The 21,265-nt window shown below is 35.4% G+C and overlaps 2 protein-coding genes across 8 annotated transcripts in view; one reads left to right on the top strand and one right to left on the bottom strand.

Annotated features, from left to right (window-relative positions):
- Positions 1–20,550, top strand: part of LOC110372955 (E3 ubiquitin-protein ligase goliath) — a 470,889-nt gene extending 450,339 nt beyond the window's left edge. For 3 of the 5 annotated variants that reach the window (XM_021330001.3, XM_021329998.3, XM_021329999.3), the window contains exons 5-13: positions 289–388; positions 11,163–11,295; positions 13,831–13,948; positions 14,571–14,642; positions 15,074–15,156; positions 16,134–16,230; positions 17,243–17,344; positions 18,508–18,626; positions 18,854–20,550. In XM_021330001.3, the coding sequence (XP_021185676.1) occupies positions 289–388; positions 11,163–11,295; positions 13,831–13,948; positions 14,571–14,642; positions 15,074–15,156; positions 16,134–16,230; positions 17,243–17,344; positions 18,508–18,626; positions 18,854–18,941 (912 nt within the window). In that variant the 3' untranslated portion in view covers positions 18,942–20,550. The remainder of the gene's footprint in view (positions 1–288; positions 389–11,162; positions 11,296–13,830; positions 13,949–14,570; positions 14,643–15,073; positions 15,157–16,133; positions 16,231–17,242; positions 17,345–18,507; positions 18,627–18,853) is intronic. The other 2 variants (XM_021330002.3, XM_021330000.3) reach the window with 1 other exon arrangement.
- On the bottom strand, positions 3,823–10,686 carry LOC110372954 (juvenile hormone esterase). 3 transcript variants are annotated; one of them, XM_021329994.3, is made up of 4 exons: positions 10,492–10,686; positions 5,917–6,088; positions 4,277–5,577; positions 3,823–4,195 (listed from the first exon to the last, which is right to left on the bottom strand). In XM_021329994.3, the coding sequence occupies exons 1-4, from the start codon at positions 10,503–10,505 to the stop codon at positions 3,982–3,984; spliced, it is 1,701 nt and encodes a 566-aa protein (XP_021185669.2). In that variant the 5' UTR covers positions 10,506–10,686; the 3' UTR covers positions 3,823–3,981. The 3 variants fall into 3 exon arrangements, with proteins under 3 accessions (XP_021185669.2, XP_021185670.2, XP_021185671.2); XM_021329995.3 differs by lacking the exon at positions 10,492–10,686 and adding an exon at positions 7,142–7,301; XM_021329996.3 differs by lacking the exon at positions 10,492–10,686 and adding an exon at positions 7,142–7,281 and having other exon boundaries at positions 5,982–6,088.
- Positions 20,551–21,265: the final 715 nt, after the last annotated feature.

Below are 21,265 nucleotides of genomic sequence, written 5' to 3'. Positions count from 1 at the left end.
CCAAGTTCCTTGAAGAGACCTAATAATCTGACTGCATCTAATAAAAAAAACTTTGATTCAAGTCATGGTTGTTTCATAATTGGGACCTTGCGATTTGGAAAACTCGGCCCGCGTTTCTCTAGAAACCACACACCAACCACACATTATTTGTTGTGCAACGGACCACACGTAATTTTCTTTAATCTCTTTACGTAACTTCTCTTAACGGTTTCAAAACCCCCAAAATACTTTAAAATTTTCTGAACTACTTTTAAATTTCACTAATAAATCATTTTCGTTCCGTTTCAGGTGCAAAATGCATGGCGTGCAAACGCGACGGCTGTCCTCATCTACAACGATCGCGACACCACATTATTGGAGAAGATGAAACTGTCTACTGATAATGGACGTAAGTTGCATCTTTACATATGTAGATATTAATTATTAATACAAAAAAATACTATAACTAAAACGCGTCAAAAATTCATCCCCAAATAAAGACCTATTCTATTCATCGCTGTCGTCTGTGAGCGTACCCAAGAGGCAGGCGGCATTACCTCGTTAGAGGGCCAAGTTGCATCTTGTATATACTTCTACTAGCTTCTTTCTGCACAAGGTTTCACCCGGGTAAAAAACACAGCGCACCCGGATAGAAATTGACCTATGTCTTTTCTTGATAAATGGGCTACTTAACTTGCAAGAATTTTTCAAATCGAAACAAACTGTTCAACTTCATTATATTAGGTAGAAAAGCAGTAAAAAGGCAACTACCCGTCAAACCACTCGAGGAAACTTCCTTGAAGAGATTATTCAACAATTCAATGATAACGTTTAAAGAGAAAATTATGAGTTAGTAAATTAATTAATATTAAGTGAACAACAAAGTACTTCACGAGAGATAATTTTAATTAATTTATCCTCATGTTATCATGAACTATTGTATTCATATGTAACCCCGGAAGAATTGTATAGTTACGTTCAATAGGACCAGTGTATCTTAGCCGGTTATGAAATATGAAACTATTTTTTAAATGAATTTTATTTTTATGAAAAATAATAAGAGTTTTGTATTTTTTAATTAATCAAGGATATTAACGGAGACCCAACTAAAACTATTTACTGGACCAAATGTAAAGGCTCTTTGTTTGACACAATCAGCTGACATACTCGTACCTTGGTTGTTCACAATTAGGGCTGCCATCCGTTTCCCCGGATTTGTCCTCATTTGGAGGCCGTCCGGGGGCCGTCCGGGCGGGGTTTCAAGAAGTGTCCGGGGAAAACCCGGACACTTTTCATGTAAGGAAACACCCCATTGAATTTAAGTATATGTTAATAGTAAATGGATTACAAAGTACCTAATACTATTTTGTAAAAAAAAAAATTGTACTCGTTCGGGGAAAAATGCGATTTACGCCAAATGTTCGGGTTTTTTAAATGTTTGTCCGGGTTTGCCGAAATTTGAGCTGGCAGCCCTATTCACAATAGATAATTTAGGATAGGAAATTAAATATTCCGATGACATTTGATCATTTAACAAAATAAACGATATGCATTGTGTAAACGTTTATTTTGTCGGTGAACTTGGGCCATATGCGTGTCAGTCGTAACTTTTACGGGATCCGTATAATTTTCTCAAGGAGATCAACGTGTATGCCTACACGGCCATACTTTGTCGACTTGTATAATTTATAGCGCTGTAAAAGAAATGAATGCGGTATATCGAGTACCCTTCACGTTGTACTGACAATGGTCATAAATTCTGTTATTTTGTATTTCTGGTTATAGATATTGGCAGTGTCATTTTGGACATATGTCTGGTTGTTTTTTTTATTTTTATCTTGATATTTTCTAGTATTTTTTTATTACGAGTTAATCAATTTATCTAGCCCAAAAGTCCATAAAGGTCAGTCAGACCTTCGTTATTATATAAAACTTGCAACTCTGAGAAGTCGCCAGCTTTTGCTCTTACCTGTTTTCTATATGGTTCTTATTTTTCTGTTTATTCTTTCAGCCATTAAAATAATACTAGAAGCTTACATGATCTTAAATGATCCAACATTAATTTTGTCACATTTTCTTTCTAAATTGGAAATTCTTAAATTGCTTCTTTAGATTATACCTCTAGGTGACATGACGACTAAAAACTTCTCCGCATCGCCCCACTCGGCTCAGTAAATAAATACTATTAACTAAAATCGTAGGAGTCTGTTAAATTAATTTATTGCTAAACGTTTACCAATTGAAGTTCAATCTATCAACTCCTACGCACAACGCTCTACAGAATTCCTCGCTTTTTTGTAATTAATTAGGTTCAGCGATCTATTTCCATTTTATCCAGTAAGTCCAAATGGACCTTTACATCGAGGACCACACTTCATGATACGTAGGTAACCACCAATACAGTCATAGATATTGCTACCAAATTAGTCAACAACGTTTTGTTCTGTAGCTTCTAGAAATTTCCAAGTACATTTTTCTACACATGAACTAGGTCAACTAATACTACTCTACAGTAGAGTTGATATGAGTCCTAACTACATATTTTTAGAAGATACATAGAAGATTAACCTTATATAAGTCGTCATCAACCTTCCCTTCAATTTATATTTGTCTCAAAATGTCTTCTTCTTCCATATTTCTCTGAATTAAGATCGAGATAAAAGTCTTTATGCTTCATAATATTAATCGTTCCATTCCATCTGCTGAGTGCAATAACTCCAACAATTTGTTCTCCAGACAACAATTCAATTGAAACCAACGCCCTTTGTGCGAAATTAATTCAATCGCTACACGTGCCATTAATAACGGCTAGTTCCAAATATCTTGGTCAATCATATTCTAGTACAACCAGATGAATAACAACGCTAGACGAAATCAATAAATTGATAGAGAAAACCTATTGAACTAGAAGCAATATAATTCAAGATTCTAAAAGTCTTAGGGACTTTTATTTTCCAAATGGTTATCAATACAATAAGCAAAAGTAAAAGTACTTAAACAAAATCTCACAATCAGTAATATAGCCTATATTTGTTCTTTCATTGATTGAATTGCGGCCATCATTCACGCTGTATGTTTGATTCTCCTTCATCATCATCCGTCTACCCTTTGCACAATCATGTTGGGATCGGCTTCCAGTCTAACCGAATGCAGCTGAGTACCAGTGTTTTGCAACAACTGCCTATCTGGTCTCCTCAACCCAGTATCCCTAGATAAGACAATAATAATTGTCTAACCTTTATGCCAAACCTTAATGTTTTCAAATCGCACCTCCACTGTTCCTTCATAAGTTTGTATATCAAGAATGTAATTGTGATTTCCCATACTTTCTCATACTTATTTCCATAATATTTCATCAGTATTGTTAGCTGCAATACATATAGCTGGTCGAAGCGTCTCAGTTCACAAGTATCGCTACAGTTATGGTTGGCGCAAGGCCGACGGGTCAGTCCCTTCGCATTGTTCAGCCTTAACCGACAACAATCAGTTATTTTAATACCTCTTACGTGTGCTGCTTGTATGTACTGAGGGCTAGGAGATTGTTTTATATCTGCCGTTTATTATATGCTTTTGCAATCTGGGCTTAGATGATAGAGTTTAACTCACTTCAACAATAGTATGGAACCCTTGGCCCTTTATTAATTGGGTACTTCTAGCTTATGTCTGAATTGGAATAAGATTTTTTAAAGATACATTGAATTGGTTTATCAAGACGAAAGAAAGACTATACCTACATTAGAGACCTTAGTCTCAGTTGCAATATGATTATAGCTGAATGGCATAATGTAAAGATCGATCATTAATCAGTTTAGTACTCGGACTGGCCCGAAATAAATTAAACAATTTTCTCTAACAAGATATTTAATTCTAACAAAGAAGGTACTCGTAATTTCTTATAAGATCCAATTCAAGAGACACAATAAAAACAATAAATTCGTTTACATCACTGTCCACGAAGATGTTCGAGAAACAAAACTTAACTATCTTAACTTAGAAATAACGTTAGTTGGAGTATCCAGAATCGTTGAAATACACAAGTGCTCTAAGAAACGCGTGTTCTTTGTGGAGATCATCCCAAAACTTCATTCGTGCTTGGAAGGGATTCCTGCCCTTCGTTAATTCCGATCCTATACTGAGGTAATTCAGCCTATCTTTGTTCTCGACGGGGTCCCAAGTTATCGACAATAGTGGGTCATCCTCATCAGGTGTCGGATTACTGTAAACAGAAAAAGATAACATTAAAATCGAAAACATCCAAATATACAGTTGTGGTTTTTTATATGCTGTAAGAGCTTACCCGAATTTAGCGAAATTAGTCCACATTTTGATAACTCTTCTTCTTGTTACCCTAGAATCTCGACTGCCTTTGCATAATTCAGGCATTTTAATACGGAATAAGAATGGCAGTTCAGATGAATGGCCGGTTGAGTTGAAGAAATTGTACTGCTTCGGCACTGACCACTCCCCAGCGTAGTTGATGATATAATAGTACACCGGGCATGATGACGTTGTCTCACATAGCAGTCTTACAGTCTTATTTACATAATATGAAAAATAATAATCACTTATTATTTGTAAGAATTGTGGCATCGTATCCTCCCTCAAATGCGTTTCACCATCCAAGTAAAACTTTAACAACTGATGTCCTATATTCTCTGATAGTTTATCTGTTCTCGCTAATTCCTTTGGTACAAGTAGCCTGACGTTTGCATTAAACGTTTCGAAATTAGAATAAAAGTCTTTTACGACGTGTTGTAATAGTGCTCCTTCTACGTTATTGCTACCAATAATACAGGGCACTTTATTGAACCTACCAGATTTCAGAATTGCAAGTGGACTTTTTGTGATGAATGAGGCTTGTCCTTCTAAGTCTACTTCAATACATGGCTTGAACACTGTGTCAATGATATCCTTATCAGTTCCATCAGTTAAAACAAACCGACAGTTCTGAAATCCTGTTAATAGGTCATCTAGTGCTACGTGTCGAAGCTCTTCAATTACTTCTGTTTTTGATGATTTCTCAATGCCGAATTTTTTAGCCAGTTCTATAGCAGTTGCTGATGGATTCTTAGACAGAGACCAATTATTTAATGCACATGCGCTTTGTATTATCGTTTTGTGGAACAGTCCTGTGGCCATTGGTGATAACATCATGAAGTTAGCGGCGGCTCCTCCTGATGAACTTCCGAAAATTGTGACATTGTGTGGGTCGCCGCCGAAGAAGCTAATATTCCTTTGCACCCATTTCAGAGCCATGACTATATCTTTAAGTCCGCAGTTCCCTGGCGCTGCGTAGTCGGTAATAGATAGAAATCCTAATGCCCCGGTTCTGTAGCCACATCTTACGAATACAATATTCTGGTCCGTTATTAGCGATGTATCAAAAATGTTATCTATAATACAGCTGTAGCCAAAACCTCCGATCCAGAACATTACTGATATGGGTTTATCAGGCTTTAAGTTTGGTGTGGAAAGTTCTATGTATAGACAGTCTTCAGATCCCGTTACGCGATTTTGGCTCATTGAAAATGTAGGAGGCAAGGGTGCGTCTTTCGTGCAGTCTAGAACTTCGGTCCATGGTAAAACTGGAGATGGTGGCTGAAATTAAACCAGAATACATTATTAATAATGAAACAAGCTATAAAAATGTTTATTTATACAACTAAAGAAAATGGCTTGCAAAGTGCACTTTATCAGATTAAGAATTGATTACTTAATATGATGAAATTTCAGTACACATAACATATTAAATGTATAAATAGCGCTGATTAATAATGTTTTCGTCTGGTCTAGACTTCGTACATTTGATAATTGCTTTGATTCCAGATACCAGGACAATTTCTTCAAACTTTATGGTACAGACTCAGTATTGAGATTAATGTAAATATTGGTGCATTATTTAAGTTAATAAGTTTTAAACAATTCTGAAGAACTTACCAAGAACCGTAAGTTGCCTAGTGGAGGTTTAGCGTAAGGTATACTTTTAAACCTATAACAAATACCTTCATCGGTCGGTTCTGAGTATCCGCAAACTGGACCTTCTTTCGTCTCCACTATGCATTTCGCTTCTTCCGGTATATCCGGTATATCATCCATCTTTATTGCCCTCCTGAAAATATTAACAAAAAAATCAAAAAAGTTACCCATAATAGGTACTGCTTTTCTACCATTTGTAACACTATTTAATTTCGTTCTTTTTTATATTTTGAAAGAAAGTTCTTATCAGACTGGTGAAATGGTAGATGGCCAAGCGTCAAATCAAGTTAGTAGACCAATTTACTATGAGTCCGTGGTAAGCTGGGAATTATTATTACAAACCTGTTACTGTTACAGTTTTATGTTATGACGTCTGGCAAAGACGTCAGAACATAAAGTTCATCACACTTTTATGATTTGTAATCACAACTAAGAAGAAAAAAAGAGGTTAGTAATAATTTCATCCACGTTCAAATTATAATGTTCAGTGAACGGGTAATGTTATGCGGACTCAAAACCAGTTGGATGCCATTAAAACATAAAGAAAATCAAAGTGGGCGATGTTCTATTTTTATATTGTTAGATTTGTTGGGTTCGAAGTTACGTCTCATTATAGATTGACCTTATTTACGTCGAGTAAATAATTATGAACACGTTAAAGTTATTAACGTCTCCTAGGTCGTATATATTTTTATACATATTGAGAGTGATCATTCGATGGAATGAGTCTTTTGTGTGATCAATTCGTGTTAATTCATAAAAATTGAAGCTAAATAGTTCATTCGCACACATGTATAAATGCTATAACTTAACGCTTGACGCAAACGACTTAATTTCTGTGGCACAGATGTTCACTTAATGTATTATGCCTTATTAAAGCACATATTTGAATAAGATTTTGGAAACGAGTTTTCAACTAATCCAGTCTCATTGAAGAACACTTGATTAATTAAGCAATAATATTTCATTGTCACCAGAAATGTAAACTGTTCACTTAAAGTTCAAAATAACAGGAAAACACTCGGTCGGAAAAGAGAATACACCCATTCAAGGCAACTTATAGGCACGCCGTAATTATATATTTACACAGCAAAAAAAAAACTACTCGCTTTTACATCTGTACGCAACAACATATAAAAGAACAATTTTTACGAAATATCTACTAATTAATAAGTCTATTACGTACCTAAGGTGTTTGAAATCGCGTAAAAACAATAACAAATGAATATCACATAACTGCGCACGTGAGACTGTCACGAAGTCTCTCTCTAACTAACAGAACAGGTACCGCGCGGGAAGATAGCCTTGATAATACTTGATAGCCAAGTTCAATGTTGCCAGCATAATGACGACTAGTGACGTAGCACAGATTATGAAATCGATTGGATATAGGTACAAAATAAAATCAATCTACATAATATATTTACAAGAAGTATGTATTTAGATAATTCTAGATTAAGTTTAATATTTTTTTTATTTGTGAATGTGTGTTAACGGCTATTGGATGAGTCATTTCGTGTTATGAATGTTGCTTGTCATTTGTGTCATTACTTACGAACATTTGTTTTTTTTTGGTACTGGGTAAATTATTTTCAGATATTAATTATCATACAGACATACTTAGAATATTTAAATGCCAAAGTTTTTTTTACTTTAAGGCTTAAGTTACTGGTTTTTCGAGGTTATACCTTATACAAGTTGACTTTTGTCCTACCATAACGTGACCTTAGATGCGTGTCTTATTTAATTAAACGCGAGTTTATTAATATAATTAACATTATTACAGGGAAGTATTGGATGGTGGGAACTAGCAACTAAATGGCATTTGTATGTCGAGTCAGAATTCGGTACTGGTAAATGGTGATACATAATTAACGAAGTGACCATTGTCGAAAGGTGTATTGATCGTTCCTCTTTCGTCATTGTAAACTTTACTAGATTACTACGACAATAATAAAATTACGATCAATACGATTCTAATCTACTAATTCTGTAAACGCGAAAGTAACTCTGTCTCTTGCACTGTCACGCTAGAATTATCTACGGAACCAATTTCAATGAAATTTGGTACAGTGCTAGCCTAGAGCCTGAGAAAGGACATCTAGGATTTTAGGCTATTTGTATCCGGATGCAGGAAGTGGTGCGTCCCGACGCAGCTGGAACCGCGGGGACAGCCAGTAGATTATATACTTTTCTGTTTTCTGTCTACGATGGGTTTGTGGGTTCGTGAAACCCACTCTGCAAATAGAGACGGCCACGATAAGAACTGTCGCAGGATACAATAAGTATTGCTTATTTAGCGGCGATAAATTTTATATCGCACTTTGATAAGATTTCAACAAGTTTGTGCAAAGGTGTGGCAACATTATGTGTAGCTCAAATCACCTGGAATTTTACAATTCGTCATCAGTCAAATTTGAACCGAAATTGTAAGGAAATAGAGTATAATTTCCCATGATAATAATATGTTTAGGTTTATTAGTTGTCTGGTCTTTTTCGGAACAAAGCCTATGTTTATTTTAATATTTTTAAATTGTTTCTCGAGGAAGTTTAGTAAGATCGAAGTCGAAATTTTTATCACCTGTTCATTCCTACATCGAATTATCGTTATCGATTCCTTATCTTTATGATATTGCATAAAAAACAATTTCGAATATCTCAAAAAAGGATTATGATGAATGAAAAAACAACCGCTGATGTTAATTTTAATCTTGGAATCTCAAACCCCGCCATGACACTGAACTTTTAATTAAGGAACTAAACGAAAATCCCGTAAAAGTTATTTTTAATTAATTGTCTTTCAAAGAACGAAGTTTCTTGTTCGTTAATTTAACAGAAGTAACTCAGTAGCTCACTTTGTTTTCTTTATATTTCTTGTTTTTAATTAGCACTTGAAACATCTTAGAAGGAAGTATAGTTTTGTAAACAAATGCTAGACTCGAGTGTGATTATAACTAACGTCAAACAATTTAATAGGACTTGCATTGACTCATTTAAGTGTAATTATTGCATCTTATAAGTGGCAACTAAGGTGGATGAATATTTATCCGACCACAACACAAACGAATTTTGGAATTATTCTGAGGAAATCATATGAGGAGTTCGCATAATTAACCGAAGCTTTCGAATCGGAGGATCCCGAGAAATCCTAGATGAATTCGAATGACGTCATTATATTGGATGAGGTGACAGGTGTAAATGCAATAGAAACAATTTCTTGGGCTTCTATTCTATCAATGATAATTGTATATCTACCTTGCGTACGATGTCCTACAATGACGAATCATTATGACGAGCTTGACTGGTCATAAGTGCGAGCGAGTTTTCCAAATTCTATTTCCTACACCAATTGAATTATTATCACTTTGACATATCATGTCAAAACAAAACAAGCGCGTAGGTATGCAAACAAACAAAACGTTATGCGTTAATTTTTTAAACAAATTATTATGACTGGCAGATTTGGGGGTTTTGACCTATACGCATGATAATTTAAATAATATTGTTTGTATCATCTTTAAATGGTAGATTACTCAGTTACCATGGCAGGCTAGTTTGTATCATGCGTGAAGAAGTTCCAGGCAAAACGGCGAGTTTAAACTACATAGTTAAGAAATAACACGCTTAAGCATATAAATTTCAACCCTAAACGGCTTAGATGTCTATTTTTACAGTAAAGAGTATTATTGTATAATCCTAAGTGACGTGTTCGCCTTGACTGTGAAACCCGACTTGATCACATTAGTGCACTGCGCAAGTTGCAAAGCTGTATTACCTAGAAAGAACCTACTATTGTTTGTTTATGATCCCCTGGTAACCGTCTTAGCTTGGACGCACACGTTCCTACGTTACCCTTGAAAAATCTATACTTATACTAATCTATACTAATATTATAAAGTGGAAAACTTTGTTTGTTTGGTTGTAACGGATAAACTCAAAAACTACTGGACCGATTTTAAATATTCTTTCACCATTAGAAAGCTATATTATCTGCGAATAACATAGGCTATATTTTATCCCGGTGCGGGCAGTAGCTCCCACGGGACGCGGGTGAAACCGCGGGAAAACGGCTAGTAACTTATATATCTCCTCAAATAACTTTGTAACTCTGAAGTTAGCAATTGGACCCATTGTGTAGTCATTTGTTTTTGGCTTACTTCGGAGTACCAAAATGATGTCAAGAAAATCTTTATAGTTATCACTTTATTAGCGTAGATTATTTATTGTGGGCGGTTTTTTCCACGGTTCAGAAGTGATATTTCGTAACATATTTGACATAACCCCTTTTTGTTAGCAGTCTGCACTTCAAAAAAATATTTCTTGTCTACTGACGAATTTAAGACAATGTAGGTATAAAATGAAAATTATTTGAACAACAGTTGTGAGGTCGTCTGATAGCTTGTTATTGTAAAAATCATTGGCATACAATAATCCGACAGTTGTTTAAACATCCGTTCACAATTATAGACATTTTTCTTGCTACCTTTTACCACTTACACTTGAAAACTCGATATTAATTTTAAAATATCCACTTACCGCAAATGTCCCATTCTCGTACTTCCAAAGCCAAACTATTGTATTTAATCTTCGTCTTTCGAAAGTTTTAAAAACAATATTATTAAAGTTAGAAATATCAATAGGTACACAGTTAAAAAACATGAGTATCTTTGTGAATTTGAACACAAATCTCACTTCTAAGGTGGAAGACAGACAGACAAGCAATGATCATGCAGAACGCCAGTATAATTATATCACCTATCTTCTGATAAATTAGATAACAAAGCTGTACTATCTTGCTTACGATGCTATTTTGTTAAAAAAACGGAAGATTGCACAATGGTTTTTCAACTGTATGATGATAAGCAAGATTTGTTTATTTTGGTTCGGTGACATGATGCATGCGAATTTTATCGATGCAACTATTTTTCGCTTGCTCTGCAAAGCAAAGACGAGTTTCGTCGTACTTAAGAGCACATGAGGATTTTCCATCCTAAATAAAGCCAGAAAATGGGATCCAAAAACGAATATTATAAAGCTGCTGAGTTTATTTAAACTCAGGAACGTCTTTATCGAAAGAATATTTCATTGTTAAATAGTCCATTTATCGATGAGGAAGTCTTTACTAGATTGCGCGGATATGTCCTGTCCATATCTTCAAACATAAATATATCTGTGTTACGTTCTAAAGGCATATTTTCCTTTTCCAGGTAACATAAGCGCGGTGTTCACATACAAATGGAAAGGCGAGGAGATCGTGCGCCTGGTGGACAACGGCACCAGGGTCATGATTGGCATCATCAAGGGGAGGACCTTCGCTCACGTCAGCAACAACATTAATAAGTACGTAGCAACTTAATTATTAGTCATATTATTGTCGTGAAGAGTTCTTCCGTTAATCGGAAGGCGTATTAAATCGATGGGTCCCGGCAGATATTTCAACATCTTGGGCAGTTGTCACGGGTAGTCTAGAAGCTAGTAAGTTTGATAACCAGTCTTACCAGGGGTTATTGCGTCGCGTGGGTAACTGGGTTGAGGTCCCAACGTAGTTGGGAAGTCTAGACAGATCGCGGTGGTTATAGGTCTATTCTACAGCACTGTGCTGTTAAAGAAGTTTATACTTCATCACATAAAGCAAAGAATTGATGCTGTTGCACACTGATTGTTAAACTGAGACCGCTTGACGCCCAACGTTTCTATGTGGTATAGATATTGACAGTACATATTTTCGCAGTTGAGAAACAAGGCAGAATTTCTCATTGAATAAGTATTACGTGGATTTTTTCGATCCATCTACAAAAATTGCTGATCACGATAGGACTGTCTTGTTTTACGTTGTTTTAATGTATGATTTTGCCAATATTTTGCTGCGTAATATGATAATCCGTCAACAGATAGTATACTATCTATAAATATAATATCTTTAGAGATAAACAGATTATAACTATCTATTTTATCAATGATTCGGATTATCATGTCTTCTATAATCAAATTTATTTTTCAGCCATTTCATACTTTAGACTCTAAGTCAAATTTATTAAGAGATAAATTCGGTTAATAGGGGATTTCCCAAATTCGAGTTACTAATTACTTAATGTAAAGATTACTTCATAAACGTAACATTATGTATTAAATTATTTTTCAGATAATGTTATTTAATTGAGCGCCAATTTTTCAATCATCAGCTAATTTCTATAGACCTGTAGAGTAGACCTAAATATGGCGGATTGACATATTTTCCATACAAAACATACCTTCCATTCCAGAAAAAAAGTTATTTTGCAAATAAAAAAAGGGGCACAAAGAATTTATAGGTACCAAAACGTTGTGTTCGCTATTAAAAATCTTTGCAACAATGTAACTCAGTACCTATTTACGCAAATATGTTGACCGGACTATCGTCAGGTATTTAAATACTCGGACAGCCTTCTGCAATCAGAATCAATGATTGCCACGTGTAAGTTAGCAGGTTGATGCACTTAAACCATATCTATTTGACGTCAGATATTCAATATTCATAATATGTAAAAGCAGAATAATTAATATCTTATACATAGTCATCTTTATAAATAGCAATCATCCCAATTGGTCCAGTTTCGGAACGTATTCCATCCAGTTTAACATGACCTTCAGAAACCCACTGAATTCGTCATCAAAAGGAGGTTTTATTTATACCAATTCTGCATCAGAGGTCAAGATAAACTGGTCAGCTGTAATAGCATTTCGTATGTAGAATGCATGTGATGACAGAAGCGGTTGCCAATTCCAAAATAAACAAACATACATTTGAGTCTTTATTTAGAACAATATAAATTATTACCTACATGTTCCCTGCTGCCTGTTTAAAGATTATAAATGACAGGTATGAAAGCAATGTAAGTCCTAGATTGGTTGATGGCAAAAGGTTTGATGTTCCAAAAAGGATGTGTTACTTATAGGTCCGTTATTTTAAAAAAATGTGTTTTTTTTTGGCATTCGGAGCCAAATATCTGTAGAATCGAAGTGATAATCTATTTTATGGCCTAGCTGTATAATACAGGGTTTGCTTGACTTTCTGTATTCTATTGAATTTGTCTCTATTTTCATCATTATAAGTACTTGTTACCTACAATTAGAATTTTATGTCATCAATTTCTTTGAACAATATTAATAGCTTTTTGCTTACTTCAATTTGAGTTCTTTCCGTCAATCGAGTTTACACGAGTAGCTAATAATTCTTTGTTAACAAAGAAGCCACAGGTACTCAGTTGCATCCGTCAAGACAAGAAACCGACCCAACATAGTTGGAAAATTGGTAGGCAGATGAACAAAGAAGTATTAAAGTAGCTTATGCACTTATACTTATGACCATACTTAGCATTTAAAAGTACCACTAACTGACGCACAGGTTATTAATAATTATAATTACACGAAGATATTGTTATGTTCGCATGTCACATGCAATTCTCAACATTACATCATCAAATCTAGTTTTTCTTTTACTTTATTAATAACTTATGTAATGTACTACAACCTGAATACATGAAGTGTGACGTCGTATAAACAGTAAAATAATACCTAAAATATGATAATTTTGACACATGCACTAAAATAAAATATCATAAGATTTTATACAAAAGAAAAAATATTATAAACTTAAATGGTAGATTAATTATATTGAGTGTTCAAGTTTTTAAATGGTATGCTATTCTTTCGTTTTTTATCGATGCATGGTATCTCGAGAGGATTTCGAAGACACCGTAATTTTTTATTTTGAGTCGGTTTGACGAAAAATATAAAAATATTGTCATTGCAGTATCATAAAAAAAAAACAATACAAATGACTTCATTATTCATATTAATCACTATATTAATGAATGTTTATCTCTGTTCCCGCAGGACGTCTGTGCTGTTCGTGTCGATATCCTTCATAGTGCTGATGGTGATCTCGCTGGCGTGGCTCGTCTTCTACTACATACAACGCTTCCGATACATACACGCCAAAGACAGACTCTCTGTAAGTTACACTCATAAACTAAGGGTGCATCTACGCTTGCGTATGTTGAGGCATATGCGCAGGTTACATGCATTTTAAAAACTGCGGGTCCAGCGACTCGCGCTCCAAAGCAAAATACCCACCCGCGTGCTCTTGTCACTTGCGCATTTTGACTTGCTCCAGCTCCATGCACCGTGAAGATGCACCCTAAATAAATAAATAATTTAGAATGAAAACTCAACATAAATAATTTTCAATTCTTACTTATATTATAAATGCGAAAGAACTGTGCTTTTCAGGCCTTCAAGAAATTTAAATAAGGCACGGAGATAGTGTAGTTAGAGCCCGAGAATGGACAAAGTCAACTTTATATAAAAATACTATAAATCAGCTTTATATCAGTAAAAATAGTGAAGTTTTAGAAAATACGTGATGTATGGGATACAAATCATAACGTTTGAAATGAATCAATAGGTTTTTAAGAATGTACGTCACGATGTTCAATTTACTAATTAGATTTGTCCTTTTTACTTTGACTTTCAGAAAGTCGTTGTTCACGGTCGTAATTAGATCCTCGAATCGTGAGACGTCAGTCTATTTTTATGATAAATTACTCAATTGATTTTCTTATTTTTAATTACAGAAACGTCTATGTTGTGCAGCGAAGAAGGCGTTGTCCAAAATACCTGTTAAGAGTTTAAAGACTGAGGATAGGGTATGTAACAACTTATACTCGTGTATCCATATGTTATATGTATCCATCATCATCAGCCTTTTTGTCGTCCCACTGCTGGGCTGCGGCCTCCTCTCACACGGAGAAGGATTGAGCGTTAATCACCACGCTTGCTCAATGCGGGTTTTGTGATTTCAGACATTATAGTCCAGGTTTCCTCGAGATTTTTTCCTTCAGTCATTGGTGCCCAATATATATGTACTCAAACACAATTACAATTAGACATTTTCCTATAAAACACTAATGAATTAACATTTTAATGTACCGACATATATTAAATTATGTTTGCAAGTTATTCTGGGACAAACATAAAAATAAAACAATAAGAAGTTGCAACATTTTATAGCTTGTTTATTCTTGTATTATGTTGTAATATTTTGTATAAATAATAAATGTATTTTTATTGTTTTCAGGAAGTGCAAGGCGACGGCGAATGTTGCGCCATCTGTATAGAACCTTACAAAGTGTCTGAAACACTCAGATCTCTTCCTTGTAGGTTAGTAAAACAACTATTTATATATTATGTATATCGGGTGTGTAGTACCTAATCACATTAAATCCTATCACTTAAACTTTTTGATATTCTACGGCGAATTGTAAAAAAATTACCTAATCCATTCAGTGGTTTAGCCACAGGAGTCATTTTTCGTTGTTTGACTGACTCTTATATGGTGTTCTAATTCTCGCACATTTTTATTATATTTACTTTGTTTAAAAAAAACCTTTTTTTTACATATTCTATTTTTTTCTTTTTTTTTATGTTCAAATCGACATATATTAACCAGTATTTAATTTATTGTGATGTACGACACACTGTATAATAACTACTATCACTTAACGTTGTAATTTTAAAAAATCTGTTCAGCGGTTCTTCATTTATACGTAGCGATGCACGTACCGGACCGCTGGGAAAAAATAAATTAAAATTTCAGTATTGCATAATAATTGTAATATTAGCCAAACACTGATAAGTAACACGATGCATATCTTAACTATAATATTATGTACACCTACTAAAATAAAAATCCGATTAGATTTGCATTATAATTAATTTGAAGTTTTTTTACAAATAAATGTTAATGTTATTATTCCAATTAGCACCTGCATAGTATATATTCAAGCCCATAGTTACTATAGTCGCTTTATGTAAAACTGGTAACTCAGCTACATCGGGTTAGACTGGAAGCCGACGCCAACATAGTTGGGAAAAGGGTAGGCAGATGATATGACGTAAATCTATACTATATGTATTATAAAGCTGAAGAATTTGTTTGTTTGTTTGAACGCGATAATCAGGAACTACTGGTCCGATTTGAAAAATTATTTCAGTGTTACATAACCCCTTTATCAAGGAAGGCTATAGGCTACTTTTATTCGGATTCGCGCAGAGCTTTCCACGGGATGCGGGTGAAACCGCTGGCAGAAGCTATAAATAATAAAATAAATAGGACAATATATAATGTATGTTTTCAGGCACGACTTCCACAAGAACTGCATAGATCCGTGGTTGTTGGAGCACCGTACTTGTCCCATGTGCAAGATGGACATACTCAAGTACTACGGATTTGTGGTAAGTTTATATAAATGTTATTTATAATTGACATGAACTGCACTTGGATCAGTACTAGTCGTTTTAACTTCGAAGAGTCACAAACACATTAACGTATAAACAATAGTAATAGAAGGATGCCGATGTTTAAAACTTTAAAAAATCACTGGACGACTTAACGCAATCTGCTAGATATTATATTACGTTTGATGTAGAATATGGGTATTGTAGACCGAGGGTTGCTATTGTATTTTAGCGTACTAACTTTATCTGACAATCGCGGCGACCACCTTATTTGCCCAATCCGGCGCCCCGGGCCGCCGATGTTGAATGTTACCATGGTGCATTTAATAAAGTCGCCGTCACATGACGCTCGAATTATGACGGGCTTTTGTATCTACACTGTCATTCAATAGGACATTACATTTATATTTTCCTTGAATGACTGCTTAGATTTTTATCTTGTAACATTGTGGTACAGTAATCAATATAATTGTCACAGATGTAAGTAGTCATAGATTAAGGCATTATCATATCGGTATGACGTCAAAAGCGCCGGTCTGCGATGAAAACTAAAGTGTAATATCGATTGATTGAGATATTGCAATTCATTGAAGCCCAATTCATTAGGAAGTAGGTATTGTGCTTCAATTGATTTAATAATCGAATAAAAATATGTTTACATTTTGTTTTAAATGCATCGATCGTCCATTTGTCACCAGGCTATATCTCATGATCAATGACAGATAGACGGTTGAAATTTTTACAGATGATATATTTCTATAGTCGTTGTTCATTTTAGAATGGTCCCATACAACAAACGGCTTTGCTTGTTTTTAATTGATACTTTGAAACTATTCACGAGAATACACTTGGTTTTTTATACCTACATATTATGTAATGTTTTGCATGCTTAAGGTGTGCATGCGTATACCTAGTGTCTAGCTTGAATAATCTTTTTTGACTGTCCATAATGTTTTCCATATTTATAGGTTATGTATAGGAGTTAATAATGTTGTATGTTTGTCCCCAGTTCACGGGCAGCCAGGAGAGCATCCTGCAGCTGGAGGTGGAAGAGGCTCGCAGCCGCGCGCTGTCGCCGGCGCGGAACCGGCACCCGCTCACACTCGTAAATGTTATACATACTTTGTATTTATATGTGTATGCGTGGCTAATATCTATATCAGTGGTTCTTAACCTTTTTGACATGAGGGACCACTTTAACTAAAGTTGGTCTTGCCGGGGACCACCTCATCGGTTTACCTAAATTAGCACTCATTTTTTTATTATTTATCAAAAAAAAATCTGAATTTTTGGGTCAGTTCTACTCAAAGCTAAACGCATGGCGGCAGTTGTGTAAGTATGCAAATGCAAATAAATAAAAAGTTGCCTATGTAGCTTCCAAATGCGCGAGCGAAGCGAGCGCGAAATTTTTATCGGACTTAAGAAAATATTACGTGAAATGTAGCCCAAACGTACTTAACTTTTTGTTTGTTGACAAATGGCAAAATAAGGGCATACAGTTTCTGAATACGCGAGCAAAGCGAGCGCGAAATTTTTATCGGACTTCAACCAAATATTACGTAAAATTTTGCCCAAACGTACTTAACTTTTTGTTTGCTAACAAATGCAAAAGTAAGGGTATACAGTTTCTGAATACGCGAGCGAAGCGAGCGCGAAATTTTAATTATTTTTTAAGACTCAAAACCAAAATTACGTAAAATGTAGCCCAAACATACATTTTCATGAATGGGGGGACTAGGTACGACACATCCGATGTACGTCAATGCGAAAACCCCCGCTCGCAATTATAAGTCGATAAAAATGAAGTTAGATAACGTATAGGAAAGTCGCGAATCTAAGCTTCGCGGACCACTTGGAATGCCTCCAGGGACCACCAGTGGTCCGCGGACCACCGGTTAAGAACCACTGATCTATATTGTAGAGCTTTATGTATTCATTTATTAACCTTTCTTCATCTACACGGATTTTTTTTTCTGTGTTTTCTATTTGCCAAAGTCGGCGACCCAAGCATGGTTCCGTCGAGTAAGGTCGCCCAGTTTGTTTTGAATGAATATTACAACGTGATCATAAAATACATTGAAACATTACATGTCTTAGTTTTTTAATTGTAGCCAGTATAGCTTACTCTAGTTAAATAGAAACGTATTTATAAGTAATATTAAAACCTTTGCAATCATTTATAATGCATAGTTTCCTGACCGTGTTAATTCAAGTTCATCTTGTCTACAATTGCGTCTACTATATAAAGGCCTTAACCCAATGCTTGTGTTTCAGTTGACGAGCGACAACTCGTACGAGGAGGCGGGCAGCGAGCGCAGCAGCCGCGCGTCGTCGCCCGACGAGCTCGTGCCGTCACTCGCCCGCGACGCGCCCAGGCACACACACAACAACAGGTAATGTTGTTAGTGATAGATCATTATTTATTCCCACCAAGGACCAAAATGAACTAAAACTAGGCATGCCTGTATGCAGACAAACACACAAATAAAAGCGCGCACTTCGGATTTTAGTAAGCTTCTGAAGTCTATATAAATATTAGAGAGAGCATTTTGGATGAAGTATTCTGGATTTGAACACGAAGTAAATATCAAAGATTAACTATTAACATTTTTTGTTCCAGATCGTGCACATCGTCTGCGTCGGGCTCCCCGCGCGCGGAGTCGTCGCGGGCGGAGACGAGCGGCGCCAGCTCAACTACCCGCGAGTGAACGTCAGTGATACGCTCAGTGTATGTGTTCATATCCCTAAATACTCAACTGTTAGACAATCCGAACCTCCAGTGACGTGGATGACAAGTGATATTTTTCGTAATTAAGGACCATAGCGTATATGGATATTTGGACTTTTGGATATTCACCGCAACTCCGCCTAGTCAACGAAATAAGTGTTCTTCCTAACGCTTGTGACCTATCCACACTTTTGTAAAATCATTAAACAAACATTTGTTTTTTAAATCAATCAATCGTTGTACTTAATATTGTTTTTGATTGGTTCGTGATCTCATAAGTTAATTGTATCCTATGTTAACCGTGCAGAAACTTTCATCAAGTGTGACTAATGTAGTCGTTGTGGTGGCCCTTAGTTTTGTAATTGTAACTCGCGTTTTGGGATTAAGGGTATCCGTCCATATGATAATAACTAACAAATACAGTTGGTACTGCCTCGCCTGCTCTATTGTGACACTGTATCGAGCCATAACAAGTATACGTGTAGACAAGTGTTAGAATACAGCAGTGTTAACTTTCTACTAAAACGTCTATTGTATGGGCTGCTTATAAGTTTATGATTTAGAAGTAAGTTTTCCACATTTGTCGGCCATGTGAATAATATTTTAAGCTATAAATGTTCAGTAACTTACATGAAAGACTTATAATCATATTGATGTGTAAAGGGGGCCATAACGCAACCGAATTTGCAAAAAACCTACTACACGCTAAAGCCGGCGACCTGTCAACACATTGTGGCGATTTGACAGCGTCAGCGACCGCTATTATCATGATAATATCAAGGGTCGCCGGATTGTGTCAATATATAGGTCGCCGGGTTTGGTGCATAGAGAGCTTAATGTCCATTTGTACTAAACGCGTGGACTACTTGTCTAAAGTTCTTCGGAACGTTATAATATACATATTTGGCGTGCCTACTTCCCACAGGTGCAATGTTTGTGAAACTTTTGTTAACATTATATAAACACTAATTTCGTGACTCCGAAAGTATGTAGTTAATAAAATCTAGTCTGAATTAAATCTATTTCGCTTTTAAATACAGTTATTTATGATTAAATAGTTTGATATAATTAGAAATACGAGGTTTTAATTTGAATTGGAGCTGTTTGTTTTATAGATTCTGAAATTCTGGTGAACTTGATGACCTAGGAATTTCAGAATTCAGATATTATGCAAGTTCCAAACTTTTTTCAAGTTAAAAGTACCTTGTATAAATGAGAGATAGGCTCGGTGAATGGTATCGTGACAATTTCTCGTAATCAAAAGTATTGTGTTCACCCAAAATTGTATTTAAAAGCGACTTAATTCGTTCAAACTGTCTTTATCTTAATTAAAGAAAAAAATATTTTACTTTAAGGTATTTTAAGTAAGCATTTAAGTTATTATGTACGAACATTATGTATGTAGACAGAAGGTACTTAAATCCATTGGATTTTTATATACAACAAGGAGACTGGTATGTACTTTTTAATAATAACAGATGAAATTTGTGTAAAGATGTTTACATTCCCATTCTTGTTCAATTTCGAGTGTTCGACGCAAACAACGTGTCAACATAAATGTGTTGAAATAAAAACCAATACAGTATTGATATTTGTCTTTTTATTACTTCTTTACGACTATATGTATGTATATGACTGTAGCAACTTGCACCGGCCGAAATGTAATTTCGGTGCGTGGTACTACTCTGGGGAGACCAGATCTTGGTCTTACGATAAAACACTTGTTGTTCGAGTAATTCCTGTACAGGTAACAGCAAAGATACAATGCACGCACATACCTTGCGAATCCGGGCTGCGACCTGCACTGGCCGTTGAGCTTCCAATCCGTTTGATCCCGGGATGCTTTGGTCTGCTGGTTGAGATGATTTCACACCAAAAACTAGGAGTTGCAGTCGGTTTTGTTGGTTTAGGTTGATGAGCAGCGATATTGTCGTGTTCGCGCGCGTGATTTTGTTTTTTTTTTTTTTCACGACTAACTGTCAGTTAGTAACTGAGCGCTTGCCGGCATCGGTGACTCGAACGAGCTTCGCGCGAGTCATGCCCGATTCTGATTGGTCAATGTGCGTACATGAACAACCAACAGATTGGCGTTTCGATACTGCTCCCGCAGGATACCAGAACAACAAGTATGAAACTAAATTGATTTTGTTAAATTACGTTTTGTTTTCTTTATGGAAACGAAACAATGACTGTATTTTAAAACTGGCGTACGACTATGGCACGTCTGCTTAAATCTTCACTAGAAAGCAGGAATTATTCCTTTATAAAAAAAGCAAAGATATGAGAGAAAAAAAATACTTTATT

This window comes from Helicoverpa armigera, chromosome 19 (genome assembly GCF_030705265.1).
Source record: "Helicoverpa armigera isolate CAAS_96S chromosome 19, ASM3070526v1, whole genome shotgun sequence".
Lineage (NCBI taxonomy): Eukaryota > Metazoa > Arthropoda > Insecta > Lepidoptera > Noctuidae > Helicoverpa > Helicoverpa armigera.
The sequence above is the reverse complement of the archived record's forward strand: the minus strand, read 5'-3'. Positions and strand labels throughout refer to the sequence as shown.